Genomic DNA, 14,467 nt, shown 5'->3' with positions numbered 1-14,467 from the left:
ACACACATGTCACTTTCTATCACATTCACCTGTTTTATTTCCTTTATAACATCTATTACTATCTGAAATTATCTAATTTACTTCTTTGTTTTCTTATTTAATGCCTTGGTAGAATGCAACTTCCAGGAGAACCAGTTTATTGCTCTACAACCAGTCCCTGAAACACTGAGTACTCAATAAATACTCTGCAGAAAGAGAGAGGAATTACTCCCACCATAAAAATAAGGAAATTGCAGCAAAGAGTGTCAGTATATTCTTTCAATTTTACCTCCCTGCCTCTCCAATTTATTTTCCTTTATTGAGCTCTCACTTAAGATCAGGCACCTGTGTTTCTCACCAGAGTTCAAAGATAGGTCATCTTGATCCCTGAGAATTTCGTAGACTAATTAGGAACTTACAGCCCACCAAGGGAAAGATCCCTTCCCAAAGGGAATGAACAAAGATAGACCTCTTTGCCCTGCACAGTAGCTAACACCTAGCATAGTAGGTGCTCAGTGTGAACTGAATGACTAGCACAAAGGGGCTTTAGAATGTAAGGCCTTTGAACAGGCATTTTACATCATAAGAAATACACAGTAAAAAGTGCAAATTTGGAACAACAATCAGGTATCACTAATTTAACCGACAGAAGTTAAGTGAGACAACTTAGTGTTGATTTGTGAAATTAGAAATAGTTACTCAATTTTTCTAAAGCAATTTGGCTGTCTGTATAAGGTGCCATAAAAATGTTTGTACACTTTAATCTAGCAGTAGCAATCTTACGAATTTATTCAGCTATTTAAAAGCAGAGAAACTATATATAATCACAAATAAACATAGCATTGTTATGTATTTATTTATTTTAAAAGGTTTATTTATTTTAGAGAGAGAGAGAGCACACATGGGCACTGGTGGGAGAGGGGCAGAGGGAGAGAGAATCTTAAGCCGACTCCTCTGTACACAGAGCCCATCATGGGGCTCAGTCCCACGATCCTGAGATCATGACCTGAGCTGAAATCAAGAGTTGGATGCTCAACCACCTAAGCCACCCAGGTCCCCCAGCATTGTTCTTTATACAAGCAAATGATTTAAAAAAAAAAAAAAAAAAACTATTCTAAGACTCCCAATTGGCCATTAAGATAATAAATATTAAAAGTATAATAATAGGAAATTTTCATAGAATATTATGGGTTTAAAAAGATAAAAAGAGGGGCACCTGGATGGCTCAGTTGGTTTAAGTGTCTGGCTCTTGATTTTGGCTCAGGTCATGATCTCAGGTCATGATCTAAGATTGAGCCCTGCATCAGGCTAGGTGTGGAGCCTGCTTAAGAGTCTCTCTCTCTCTCCCTCTCCCTCTCTCCCCACCGACCCCTCACTTCCATATTTGTATGTTCTCTCTCTCTCTAAAAGAAAAAAGAAAAAAAAAATATATATATATATATATAAAGAAAAAGAGAATATATATGATGGGTATTCATTATGTGTTCAAACTTTCCTTATAGAAAAGTAAAAAGGATGCTAGATACCAACTGGATATGTTGGATTGGCCCATTGACTGATGTAAAAGCCAGCCCACAGGTGACTGAGAGAGAACATGTAGAGGCCAAGGAACAAGGAATATATATCTTAAGGGGCTAGGAAATAAGACTGAATCTAGATATAAGTCACTCAGAGTGAAATTGTGGGTATCAGACATTATTAACAATAGCATCTTAACCTGCCTCCCTGCATCCAGTCTTTGTTTTGGAGTGCTTTTGAGCAGAAAGAAACATCTTTACCCTCAGGATAATGCTTGGAAAGTGGTACCCCATAATGGAGAGCAAAGTTTTGTCATCTTCCCTTACAGTCTTTGGCTTCTGCCCCTCTCTGGTATTTTATTTTGTAATTTAAAATATAAAGAAATACTTAATGTTTTGGCTGGAACATTCCTTCGAGGATGTGATGAGACATGGTCTCTTCCCCCAGAAAAGTCTACCTAAGCCCATGTGAAGTTTTATATTTAATTTCAGGAATCCCGACTGCAAGCCCTTCTGTAGACCTCCTTAAGAGATCAAGGACTCCTGAACAAGTGTATCTCTAAGGTCTTTTCCACTTGGCTGTTAGCTCCATGAAGGCAAGGAAGACCAGCCTTTTCACTGCTGCATCTCATCATGTAGTATAATGCAGGTACACAGTATTTTTTAAATGAATGAATAATTGATACATTAAATTCTTATTTGGTTTCATTTTAGGTCATAATAATAATGCCTTTCTATGACTGCTATGAGCCCATGGTGAGAATGGCTGGAGCAACACCTGTTTTTATTCCCCTAAGATCTGTAAGTTTGCCAGCACCATTCACATTCTTCAAGATGTTTTGAAAATATATGTAATTGCTTTGTCCCTGATAAAGCTTCAACTTTGATTACTTTTTGGGATTTACTGTGTATCTCTACTATGGCTGAAGGTAACCAATATCTTGAAGAGAGCAACTTTTATTACTGTCTCCTGTGTTTGCCATGTGTCTCTGTTGTACCAGCATTGACATTATATCTAATGTTACCTCTTGTAGATATGTGTCTTCCTCACCAACATAAGCAGGACCAACTCAGAGACCATTTCTAACTCACTTTCATAGCACTGCTCCCCAGTGAGTAACAGTTTATGCTGGGTCTCCATAAATGATTGTTTAGTTCTGAATTAAGTGAAAATTCTGAAATTTTTAAAAATTTTGCTTTTATTTTTAGGAATTTAATGAAGCATGCTACCAATGTCTTTTTAAAAATCTTACTAAAATAAGTATACACTAAGATAAATCAGAATCTTATATGGCCTTAAAGTACCAAACATGTTAACCATCATTATAGCTGGCTCCCTTGAAGGAATGTAGTCACTTAAAAGCTATTAAGTATTGACAAGATTTTATTTTGCCATTTAATAGGTGTGAGCGTGAGACTCTAGTCCTCTTGGGCTCTTAAGGCTTAATTATTTCTTTCTTTTTTTTTTTTTTTAAAGATTTTATTTATTTATTTGAGAGAGAGATACAGTGAGAGAGAGCATGAGAGGTGAGGTCAGAGGGAGAAGCAGACTCCCTGTGGAGCTGGGAGCCCGATGCAGGACTCGATCCCCGGAGTCTGGGATCATGACCTGAGCTGAAGGCAGTCGCTCAACCAGCTGAGCCACCCAGGCGCCCAGGCTTAATGATTTCTGTTTATTTTCTTTGTTAGTCATTTATTCAGTTACCTTTAAAGGCCTTACCCTTCTCTATTTTTTTTTCCCCAGTAAAGTTATTTATTTGTAAGACAGTAAACATGAATCAATCGAATTAAATCACATTTTATTCTTCATACTTAGAAACCTGTCAGTGGGAAAAAATGGTCTAGTTCTGACTGGACATTGGATCCTCAAGAACTGGCAAGTAAATTTAATTCTAAAACCAAAGCTATTATACTGAATACTCCACATAACCCCATTGGCAAGGTGAGTCTTTGATCTCTTTATACAGTCTTCTGACCTATCATTTTCTCACACGTTGCATCATAATTGGCTCTGCTCTTTTGTTTTCTTTAATACATACAGGTATATACCAAAGAGGAACTCCAAGTAATTGCTGACCTTTGCATCAAATATGACACACTCTGCATCAGTGATGAGGTTTATGAATGGCTTGTATATACTGGAAATAAGCATTTAAAAATAGGTACTGATTATTACATAGAGTCACAATCTAAATGTGTTTGGGCACGTGTGGAACAACTGATTGGAAAGGATCCCAGAACAGCTTTAAAATAGTCCTTACATTGGGTATCTGTCCGGATGAGCACTTAAATGGGATTTGAATAAATGATGCTTGAGTGAAATGATTAACAGATTGAAGGACAAGCAGTATAAACTAAGGGAAGAGGGACGCCTGGGTGGCGCAGTTGGTTGGACGACTGCCTTCGGCTCAGGGCGTGATCCTGGAGTCCCGGGATCGAGTCCCACATCAGGCTCCCAGCTCCATGGGGAGTCTGCTTCGCTCTCTGACCTTCTCCTCGCTCATGCTCTCTCTCACACTCTCTCTGTCTCAAATAAATAAATAAAATCTTTAAAAAAAAAATAAACTAAGGGAAGAGATTTTTTGGATCATACTATAAAGCTATGAAACCAGAGAAGTCATACTTTTGCCTATATCCTTGGCTTTTTGTCAAGAATCCATCTATTACTTAGTACATAAGATACAGGGAGCTTACTTGTTCCCAAGCTGGACTCTGTGCTGAGCAAGTTGCCAAAATTCCAAGTCAACAGGAGATGTAAGGGCCAGTAAGCTATTGCTGCTTGGTCTTTACCAGAGATTTCTTCATTACTACTGGGCCATCTCACAAGTGCCTCAATGTCTTCTAGAATTGTTCAGACTGATATCAGCTGTAAGAATATATGCATGGCTGCAAACTTGGAGTTTTTGCACTTGTCCTTCCAATGCCCAGAAACACTTTTCTCCCTAGATATCTACATGGCTCAGTCTCTTACCTACCCCAGAGCTTTATTCTGATATCAATTTTTATGGCCTGCCCCATTCTGTTTTGGTTTTTTCCTTTATAATAAATATCAAGACCTGTATTGTTTACTTCTAACCTGCTAGAACGTAGGAACTTTTGTTTGTTTTAGTGTCTTCTGAATGCCCAATTTCCAGGATAGGATCCTGCATATGTTAGAGGATCAGAGCACAATTGATGAGTAAACGAACAGAAAGTATGAAAAGGATAAGGGAAGGAAAACTAAAATCACTCAGGCAAAAAATCAATAAATAAAAAATTAGTGTACTTATATATAAATAGTTGTATATATCGTAATTATCCCTATGTACATTATAAATAGTAGAAATACAGAGGACAAAGCAAATGCTTGAGGGGATCAACAGAGGAGTGAGCAAAAGATGGAATTTGCTAAGCAGAGAGGTAGGAAGAAAATTCATACCAGATAAACTAATGTGGACTGAGACAGGGAGGTGTAACAGATCAAGATATACTTAAGATTAGGACAAGTGGTTTACAAGGATATAATAGGCACAGATGATGATGGAAAAGTAGGATAATTCTGATAGCCTCGAATATGAGAACAGAGTTTAAACTTGTGGAGGAAGTCACTGGTTCTGAAACTCAAAACCTTAGTATACAGAGTACCTCAGAGCCACGAAATTCACATCATGAAATAGGGATACATTGTCTTCCATCCTGAAACAAGAGACAGTTTTCCTAACAGAAATTTAATAAGTAGAAGAAGTCATTAGGGGGCGCCTGGGTGACTTGTTGGATTGAGCATCCAGCTCTTGGTTTCAGCTCAGGTCGTGATCTCAGGGTTGTGAGATCAAGCTCTGTGCTCAGTGGGAAGCCTGCTTTGAACAGTCTCTCCCTCTGCTTCTCCATTCTGCCCCCCCCCACTCATGCGCGCGCGCGCGCGCACACACACACACACACACACACATACTCTCTCTCTCTCTCTCTCTCTCTCTCTCTAAAACAAGGAAATCTTTTTTAAAAAAGAAGTCAATATAAAAAATCACAGTTCTGTGCATATTTTTAACAAAGAGCCGTTGAAATAAACACATCAGAACTTTTTTATTTTGCCGTTAGTATTCACTTACTAAATATTCATTTGTTTCATCGTTGGTAGCACACACTGTCAGATAAATAGTAGTACTTATTTTAAGCACTTAAGAAAATTTCAAGGAAGAAAACTTAAAATTGATTTTTTAATTAAATTTTTTTTTATTAACATACAATGTATTATTAGCCCCAGGGGTACAGTTCTGTGAATTGCCAGGTTTACACACTTCATAGAACATACCTTCCCCATGTCCATAACCCCACCACCCTCTCCCTACCCACCTCTCCCCAGCAACCCTCAGTTTGTTTTATGAGATTAAGAGTCTCTTCTGGTTTGTCTCCCTCCCAATCCCTTCTTGTTTCATTTATTCTTTTCCTACCTCCCAGACCCCTCACATTGCCTCTTAACTTCCTCATATCAGGGAGATCATAGGTTAATTGTCTTTCTCTGATTGACTTTAAAATTGTTTTCTTTTTAATTCTACACATTAATTTGATTGTCAGAATTCCAACGAGCATACTTTGAGAACAAGAGATGTGTCATGTCAAGGGAATTGGTTACATGATTGGATTTGTAGTATAAAACTAAGAACCAGCTATAGGTGAGGATCTGAAGTGAGTCAGATAGGTTAGCAGTAGAGTTTAGAATCAAAACAATGTGGGGCTTGGGCAGGGAGTGGGTATAGCCTTTGAAGACGGGAAGGGAACAAGCAAGTATGCTTCTGAGATCTCTGGCCTGGCCCCCTTAGCAGTGATGAGGCTCTAAAGCAGAAGTGAGGATGTGCTGAGGAGGAGCAGATCTGTGGGGTGTAAGGAATTTCCTGCCTCTCGTGCTTTAGTCTTGCTAAGTTTCAGTGTTTTTTGAGATATAGAGAAGATGTCTGGAGACAAGTGGAATTATAGGCCTGATAGTCAGGATCACATTATGAGGAAAAACAGTTTGGGCAGTCATCAAAGTTTTGTTGATGGTGGAACCCTTGGAAGAGAATATTCTCAGGGAGAATGGATAGCCAGAGAAGACAGCCAGAGATCTGAAAGGTTCGGTGATGCCTTGACACAACAAACTGCTGTTCTGTGTGAAAACTGCATTAGGGTTCATCTTCATGATATCTCTGTTTTGGGTCATTTGAACTATTTCCAGTCGAAAATCAGATTAATATGGACAAATAATTATTTTTTGTAATTTCTAATTTAATTAATTAAATAAATATAATTTTTTAATTAAGCAGAGAGAAGAGTCATCTGTCTAATGAATGTAATTCTATACTTTAACATAAAACATAGTTCATGTCTATGCAATAATGCCTCAAATCTTTAGAGTTTTAGTTAACTCAGTTTAACAATATTTTTCCAATAGATAACTTTAAATGATCTTAAGATATATTGTTTGAGCCTTTATTATATTGCTTAAACCTCATATGATAAGCCCTTCATATTAAAAATGTAGCAGATATTACTTGCTGGAGATATCAAGACATACATTTTTAACTCAGATTTTTTATTTGTTTATAACAGCCCATAAACAAGAAAAAAAAATGAATTCACTATTTCATTATTTAGAGAGTGCAGTTTGGTTCCACAAAAACTTAGCTCTTCTTCAAATATAGTGGCCTTTGTTATATGAAAGATGCAAAATGGCTATTTCATCAATTTGCAGAGTGTGATAGTAAGGCTTTCTAACCACACATCATGAAGCAGCATCATCCTCGTGCTTTTACTGAAGCAGTTTTCCCCGGGGTAGTACTCTTCCTCATGCCTCTCATCCCCATCTGACTTCCACTGAAGCCTAAGCTACCTGTAAATAACTCATAGTGGCTGTGGCTGATTTAAGGATCATGGGTCGTATATGGGAAGTGCAAAGACCAGTTGCCTTAGAGATAGAAATGCAAGCTTAACTTACCAACTTTAGGTATTGAAATTTGTTTGTTATTGTTGTTGTTTAGTTTTTATTTATTTATTCATTTAAGTAATCTCTGCACCCATGGTAAGGCTCGAACTTACAACCCTGAGACCAAGAGTTGCGTGCTTTTCCAACTGAGCTGGCAAGGTGCCCCTGGCTTTTTTGGTTTTGGTTTTGTTTTTAAATAACTACCCAACATGGAGCTGAACTCACATCTCCAAGACTAAGAGTTTCATGCTTTATCAACTGAGCCAACCAGTGCCCCTAGATACTGTTTTTTTTTGTTTTTTGTTTTTTGTTTTTTTAAATGATCAGACCTATAAAGATTCTTTTTTGTTTTTTAGTTTTTTCCTGTTAGATTCACACACAGGACTTCGGTATTGTGTTCTGTGGCTGAGGTGAGAGGACATGAACATCCATGTTAACTCAGGAATTTAACTCCATGTTAAATTCCTTAGGGTCTTTTTATTGAAGTAGTAGAATTTGTTCTTGGATCAGATTCTTGATTCAAATGATATCTCCAGATTTCTATAAAATAACATTTCAGTCAACAAAAGAAACCTCTCTTTCTAGAAAAAAGATATATTAATACACTGATATTGATATATAAATCTTTCAGTATTCAGATAACTAATATAAAATTCCTTATAAGTTATTCAGCTGATCAGTTTACTGCTGGAAAGAAAGAGAGGTTTGTGTATACCATGACTCTTAGAACAACAGAAGAATATCTACTGTACCTCTACAGAACAGGTGAAAAACTATGGGACTGCATAAGAAGAACTTCACGACTAAATTATTTAAGGAATGAAAAGAGCAGTGTTGTTAGCATTCTTGGAAGATTCATAAGGCAACATTTTGCCAACGTTCAGCAAAGTTCGCAAGATTTTACATTCTCCACCTTCATCATTTTGTCCCCAGCATGCCCTTTGCCACAAATACCTTTTTTCCTCTTCTCTGACCGGCAAAGGCCTACGTGGTCTTCCAAGTCTCAGCTCAAGCCTTACTGTCTACAGAAAGCTACGCCTAACACCTTCTTCTGTTCTTGCATGATACTCCATGCCTGTTGGGATTACAGCACTTTCCACACTGTTCTATGGTTGCTGTTTTACTTTCCTCCTACCCCCACTAGACATTAAACTCCTTGAAGATAGGAATGGCTTCTTTCTTATCTTTGTTTCCTCTAGATCTAGGTTAGTCTCTGGCACCTGATCATTGCTAATAAGTGTTTGGTAAGTAAATAAATATAAGATTGAATGATTTTTTTAAAGATATCAACCAACTTGAAAACATTGATGCAGTCATTTCTCATTATTTGTGCAATCCATATTTGTGAATCACCCACTGAAATAGATTTTTAACTCCAAAGTCAATACTCCTGGCACTTCATTCATAAATATGCAGAAAGGGGCAAAAAATTAGAGTGACCCGATGGACATGTTCTCAGTTGAGGTCAACAAGGCAACGCTCTGCTTTCTTATTTCAGCTCCTTCTATAAACAAGTGTCCTTTTCATGATGATTTTGTTCTTTAAAATAGATCCCAAGCATAGTGCTGACATGCTGGCTAATATTTCTAAGAGTAGGAAGGCTATGGTATGTATTATGGAGAGAATAAGTATGGGAGATGAGCTCCATTCAGGCACAAGTTCTAGTGCTCTTGGCCATGGAGATATTAAGGGGTGATACCCAAAAGGTATGGACTTCCTCCAACTGCTTGCACAGCTCTGCTGATATACTAAATATCATCAAATTGGACAGTTTAAAGAAGTGAATTTTATGGTGTAGTATTTATATCTCAAAGTTGTTAGCAAAACACACACACATGCACATGCATGCACACCCGGATTGCCAGGCACTACCCCCAGAGTTTCCGATTCAGTAGCTCTGGGATACAGTCCAATAGTTTGCCTTCCTGACTACTTCCCCACTGAGACTGCTGTTGCTGGTGTGGGGACCACATTTTAAGAACCATTGCCATAGGAAGCCTGGAGAAATAGATTCACAAAATGGGCAAAGTAGAGTTGAGACAACAGTAACCAGGACCACAACCAAAATGGAGCCACAGGAAGAGAATATTGAATGTACTGCCACTGCTGACACTGCTTGTGTGACCTCTGCTTGTGTGACCTCTGCCCGGAACTGACTACTGACACTCCTGCCCCTGGAAGTAATTTTGCTACTTAAAATTACTTAATCTGTCACGTATTACAGTGTTTTCAAGTACTGTAACATTTTTCATTGTGTTTAGATTAAAGTTACATTATATTTAAAAACCCACTGAAGGGACGCCTGGGTGGCTTAGTCATTAAGCATCTGCCTTTGGCTCAGGACCTGATCCCAGCGTCCTGGGATGGAGCCCTGCCTTTGGCTCAGGTCCTGATCCCAGCATCCTGGGATGGAGCCCTGCATCAGGCTCCCTGTTCAGCGGGGATCCTGCTTCTTCCTCTCCAGCTCCCCCAAGCTTGTGCGCTCTCTGTCTCTCATATAAATAAATAAAATCTATAAAATAAACAAAAATAAAAAATAAATTAAAAAAAATAAAAACCTACTGAAATACACTGACGACACTACTTTTTTTTTTTTTAAGATTTTATTTATTTATTTGACAGAGAGGTCACAAGTAGGCAGAGAGGCAGAGAGAGAGGAGGAAGCAGGCTCCCTGCCGAGCAGAGAGCCCGATGCGGGACTCGATCCCAGGACCCTGAGACCACAACCCGAGCCGAAGGCAGCGGCTTAACCCACTGAGCCACCCAGGCGCCCCTACTTTTAGATTATACTGAATAAAGATTGATGGGAAAGCAATTACTTAACCTTTTTCTTTTCTCTTTCCTATTCAGCTACATTTCCAGGTATGTGGGAGAGAACAATAACAATAGGAAGTGCTGGAAAGACTTTCAGTGTAACTGGCTGGAAGGTAAGATGCAGAAGAAAATAGTGTCTTCAAAACAGGCATATATTTTATTTCTCGTAGAGTTTCTGTACTTGTGTATTTTAAATGCATATATTCTCAGTTTACACAGGTTTTTATATTTACTGATATTTTCTTTATTATTTACTCATTCGGCTTTCATGTTGGCCTTTATCCTTTTAGAGACCTGATTATTTCTTTGTTAAAGTTTTTATTTAAGTCCAGTTACCATACAGTGTCATATTGGCTTCCGGTGTGCAGTACAGTGATTGGGCCCTTCCATACCAACCCAGTGCTCATCACGAGTGCCTGCCTGACTCCTCATCACCTGTGTCCCCCATCCTTCCTCCCCCTTCCCCTCTGTTAACCATCCGTGTGTTCTCCATAGTTAAGCATCTGTTTCTTGTTTTGCCTCCCTCCCTCTCTTTTTTTTTTTCCTTTGCTCATTTGTTTTGTTTCTTAAATTCCACATATGAGTGAAATCATATGGTATTTGTCTCTCTCTAACTTATTTTGCTTAGCATAACACTGGCTCCACCCATGTCACTGTAAATGGCAGAAAAAATAGGTAGTTTTTCATTTTATAAGTAATGAACTAATGGCACTCTTTTTTTTGCAAAAAGCATTCAGATTATTGCATATTAATATAAAAGGAGGAAGAAAATAATATAGAATAATAACTAGTATTTTGGCACTTACTCTGTGCCAAGTTCTAAGTGCATTACACAAGCTCGTTCTCATAAGGGCATTATGAGGTGAGTATAATTTGTCATCTCCTTTCTCAGGCAATAAAACTAGTACAGAAAAGTTAAGTAAGTTGCCTGAGGCTAAAGTGCGAATAAAGTCAAGCCAGTGCAGGCAGTCTAGCTTCAGAATCCACGTACTTACGCACCACATTATGTAATACAATAACAATTTACCCAGTAAATTATTGTTTAATTTTTATTTATTTATTCATTTAAGTAATCTCTACACCCATGGTAAGGCCTTGGAAACTTGGTCATCCTCCAATGGGCTCTCCTGAACATGGCCAAGAGGCAGGGAGTATCAAGAAAATGGGGCCTGGAGAACCAGCTTATGGAAGAGTCCCCTAGGCCCTCATTCAGAGTTACTTTTACCTAAATCAGATAACCTTTGTTACAGTTTTTAGACCTTCAGAATATCAGAAGCAGCAAATTAGAAAAGAAAAGTATAATAGTGACTAAGGGTATTGTTTACCTTCTGAAGGCAGAGTTCAGTGACTCCAGTGGACACTTTCTCACAGAACAACAGTGTTGAAATGAGGGGTAAATACTAACACTGCACTACTTCCATAGTATGAACATTGTAGACTTGCATATACCTAATAATTACATTAAGCTGAGCTACTCTATCAGATTTGGTACATACAGTTAGATTTGTTTTTTGAAATCTGCTTTTTATCTTTTCCTTTTCCAGCTTGGCTGGTCCGTTGGTCCTCATCATTTGATAAAACATTTACAGACGGTCCAACAAAACACCATTTATACCTGTGCGACGCCTTTACAGGTAAGTATTAATGGTACTTGGGGTTGAAGCACGGTCTTTTGGTAAAAGTGTTATTTTTAGGCTGTGTATTCGAGTGCCCTTTTTGAGCCAGGCTTCTAGTACTGTTTGGGAATTTAGGAACGGACAAATATTCATTGCTATCAAGAACAGCTTTTTTTGTTTATTTAAATACATCAAGTTTTAGTTCTGAACACTCCTACACTGCTGGAGGGATTGCAAAGTACTGTGGACTCTGTGAAGGACAGTGACGATACCTTGTCTTTCCTGTCTTCTAGGGACTGCTCGCATTCCTTGGCTCATGGTCACATCACTCTAACATGATTCTGATTCTCTCCTGCTACCTTCTTGCCCTTATAAGGATCTTTATGATTGTATTTGAACATTTGCAAAGTTCATTTTACCATGCAGGGTACCGTATTTACAGGTTCTGGGTTGGTTTGTTTGTTTGTTTTTAAGATTTTTATATTTATTCAAGCAGTGGGGAGGTTGAGAGGGTGGGTACCCTGATGCAGGGCTCTGTCCCAGGACCCTGGGATCATGACCTGAACTGAAGGACTGGGCCACCCAGGTGTCCTTATAGGTTCTGGGTTTTAAGACCTGGACACCTTTGGGGACCATTCTGTCTGTCACTACGAGTGTTTAAAAAATGAAAAGAAAGGAAAAGAACGAGGAAGCTCTATAATGATCAATATGGAAAAAATTTCCAGAATATACTGTAAAGTAAAAAAAGCAAGATGCAGGGCAGTGTATATTTTTGCTATATCCTGTATAAGACAAAGGGAAACCATTCACTTGTATTTTCCTAAAGGATCTCTGGAAGGATCCATAAAGAGCTAGTAAAAGTGGCTAATTGTAGGGGATTGAGGAATAGGTGAAATGAGTAGATAGGAACAGGGGTTGGTGCAAGACTTTTTAATGTATATCCTTTTTATATCTTTTCTGTTTTTAAAAAATCAATATATAATAGGTATCTATGTATCATTATTCTGTGAATAATCAGAACAGTGAAAAAGATTTTTTTTCTGGAAGACAGTTAAAAAGCCAAAAGAGTGAAATATATTGGCTACAGTAAATTTACTTTTTTGCTTCCTGTCAAAAATATCTACTGAATGAGAAAAAAAAATTTTTTAATTCTTTCTCCAGTGACTCTCTAAAGCAGTATCATAATAAAGACTAGTTTTGATTTTTGGTTTTATATAATAATAAATTCATTTTATCCACTCAAAATAAGTCCATTCATTTATTTAACAAACATTTACTGAGTATTGGAGATATAGCAGGAATCTCTTTCTGAAAAGGCTCTTTTTGAGCTTAGAGCCTAGTTGACAGTACACAGATAATAAAGAAGTAAATATTTTACTGATATGCCAGGTATTCATAGATGCAATAGAGAAAAATAAAGCAAGAAAGAGGAAGGATATAAAGTGCTAAGGGAGATACAATGTTAAATGGAGTAATGTTTGAAAGCTTCACTGAGATGACATCTGAGCTGTGAATTGAAGCTTAAATAGTCACATGGGTTACCTAGAGAAGAACCTTCCAGACTGTGAGAAAAACAAGTGCAAAGGCCCTGCAGTAAGCAGTCTGGCTGTCATGTTTATATCTGTGAAAAGTACAAAAGTGGGACGGGATAATCAAAGGACAAGAGTAGGAGGAAATAAATCAAAGGAGTAGCTGGAAGCCAGATCAAGTAAGGTCATATTCCTTACTATAAAGGCTGAGTGAGATAAGCCACTGGAGAGTTCAAGCGCAAGGGTAACATGATCTAACTTGCACTATCAAAGGGACCTGCCTACTTTATTGAGTCAGAAGACTCTTGATGTGATCCAGGAGAGAGACAGCAGTTGACTGAACCAGTACAGGGATAGTAAAATGGTGGAATGTGATTGGGTTGTGAATATATTTCGAAGGCAGAACTGACACTATTTGCTGTTGGGTCACATGTGGGGCTTGAGAAAAGGAGTTCAGTATAAGACTACAGTTAAGGGAGATGTTTATGTCTCTTGAGCTTTGACTTTTCTAGGGCAATATCCCCTGCAATGGGGAGTGAATAAATTGCTGAGAAAAAGAAGGATGCAGCTAAGAATCTGGAACATCCTTTCCTGACTGCTCTGGTCCTCCATTTCAGCTAAGTGCCTGGATTTTTCCATGCATTCAGACAACCAAGTTTGGAAGCTGGCCCATGCTTCCCAAGAGAACCCCAGCTTCCCAGGCTGATGCAGCTTGATCCTTATTTATCCAAGATTTTGTTAGTACTGGAAATTATTATTAATTCTTTTTTCCTGCTGGCTTCTTTTGGAATGCAATCTTCTCAGTGATCTTACCCTTCTCTGTCTCTCCATGTCACTTCTTGCCATCCACTCTTGCTACTCTTGAGCCATGCCAGACTCAGTTCTTCCAACAGAACAAACTGTATCCTGCCTTTTGCATGTATTTGTTTCCTCATCCCTTCCACTTACCCCCTCCAGTACACACCAACTGGAATCTTTATAACGGTGAGGATCATGTTCTCTTATTTACCATTATAGCCCCAGTGTTTTATCACAATGCCAATATTTAACATTGGTATTCAGTATATGTTTACTGAA

General features: G+C 38.2%; 1 protein-coding gene across 1 annotated transcript in view; it reads left to right on the top strand.

The window, feature by feature from the left end:
* The window catches only part of KYAT3 (kynurenine aminotransferase 3), a 55,901-nt gene that overhangs the window by 30,353 nt on the left and 11,081 nt on the right, over window positions 1-14,467 (top strand). The window contains exons 6-10 of the mRNA XM_044238641.1: window positions 2,211-2,297; window positions 3,313-3,438; window positions 3,538-3,658; window positions 10,282-10,358; window positions 11,790-11,879. Coding sequence (XP_044094576.1) covers window positions 2,211-2,297; window positions 3,313-3,438; window positions 3,538-3,658; window positions 10,282-10,358; window positions 11,790-11,879 — 501 coding nt within the window. The remainder of the gene's footprint in view (window positions 1-2,210; window positions 2,298-3,312; window positions 3,439-3,537; window positions 3,659-10,281; window positions 10,359-11,789; window positions 11,880-14,467) is intronic.

The sequence above is a fragment of the Neovison vison genome, chromosome 2 (assembly GCF_020171115.1).
Source record: "Neovison vison isolate M4711 chromosome 2, ASM_NN_V1, whole genome shotgun sequence".
Classification (NCBI taxonomy): Eukaryota; Metazoa; Chordata; class Mammalia; order Carnivora; family Mustelidae; genus Neogale; species Neogale vison.
This window is presented reverse-complemented; position numbering and strand designations above follow the sequence as displayed.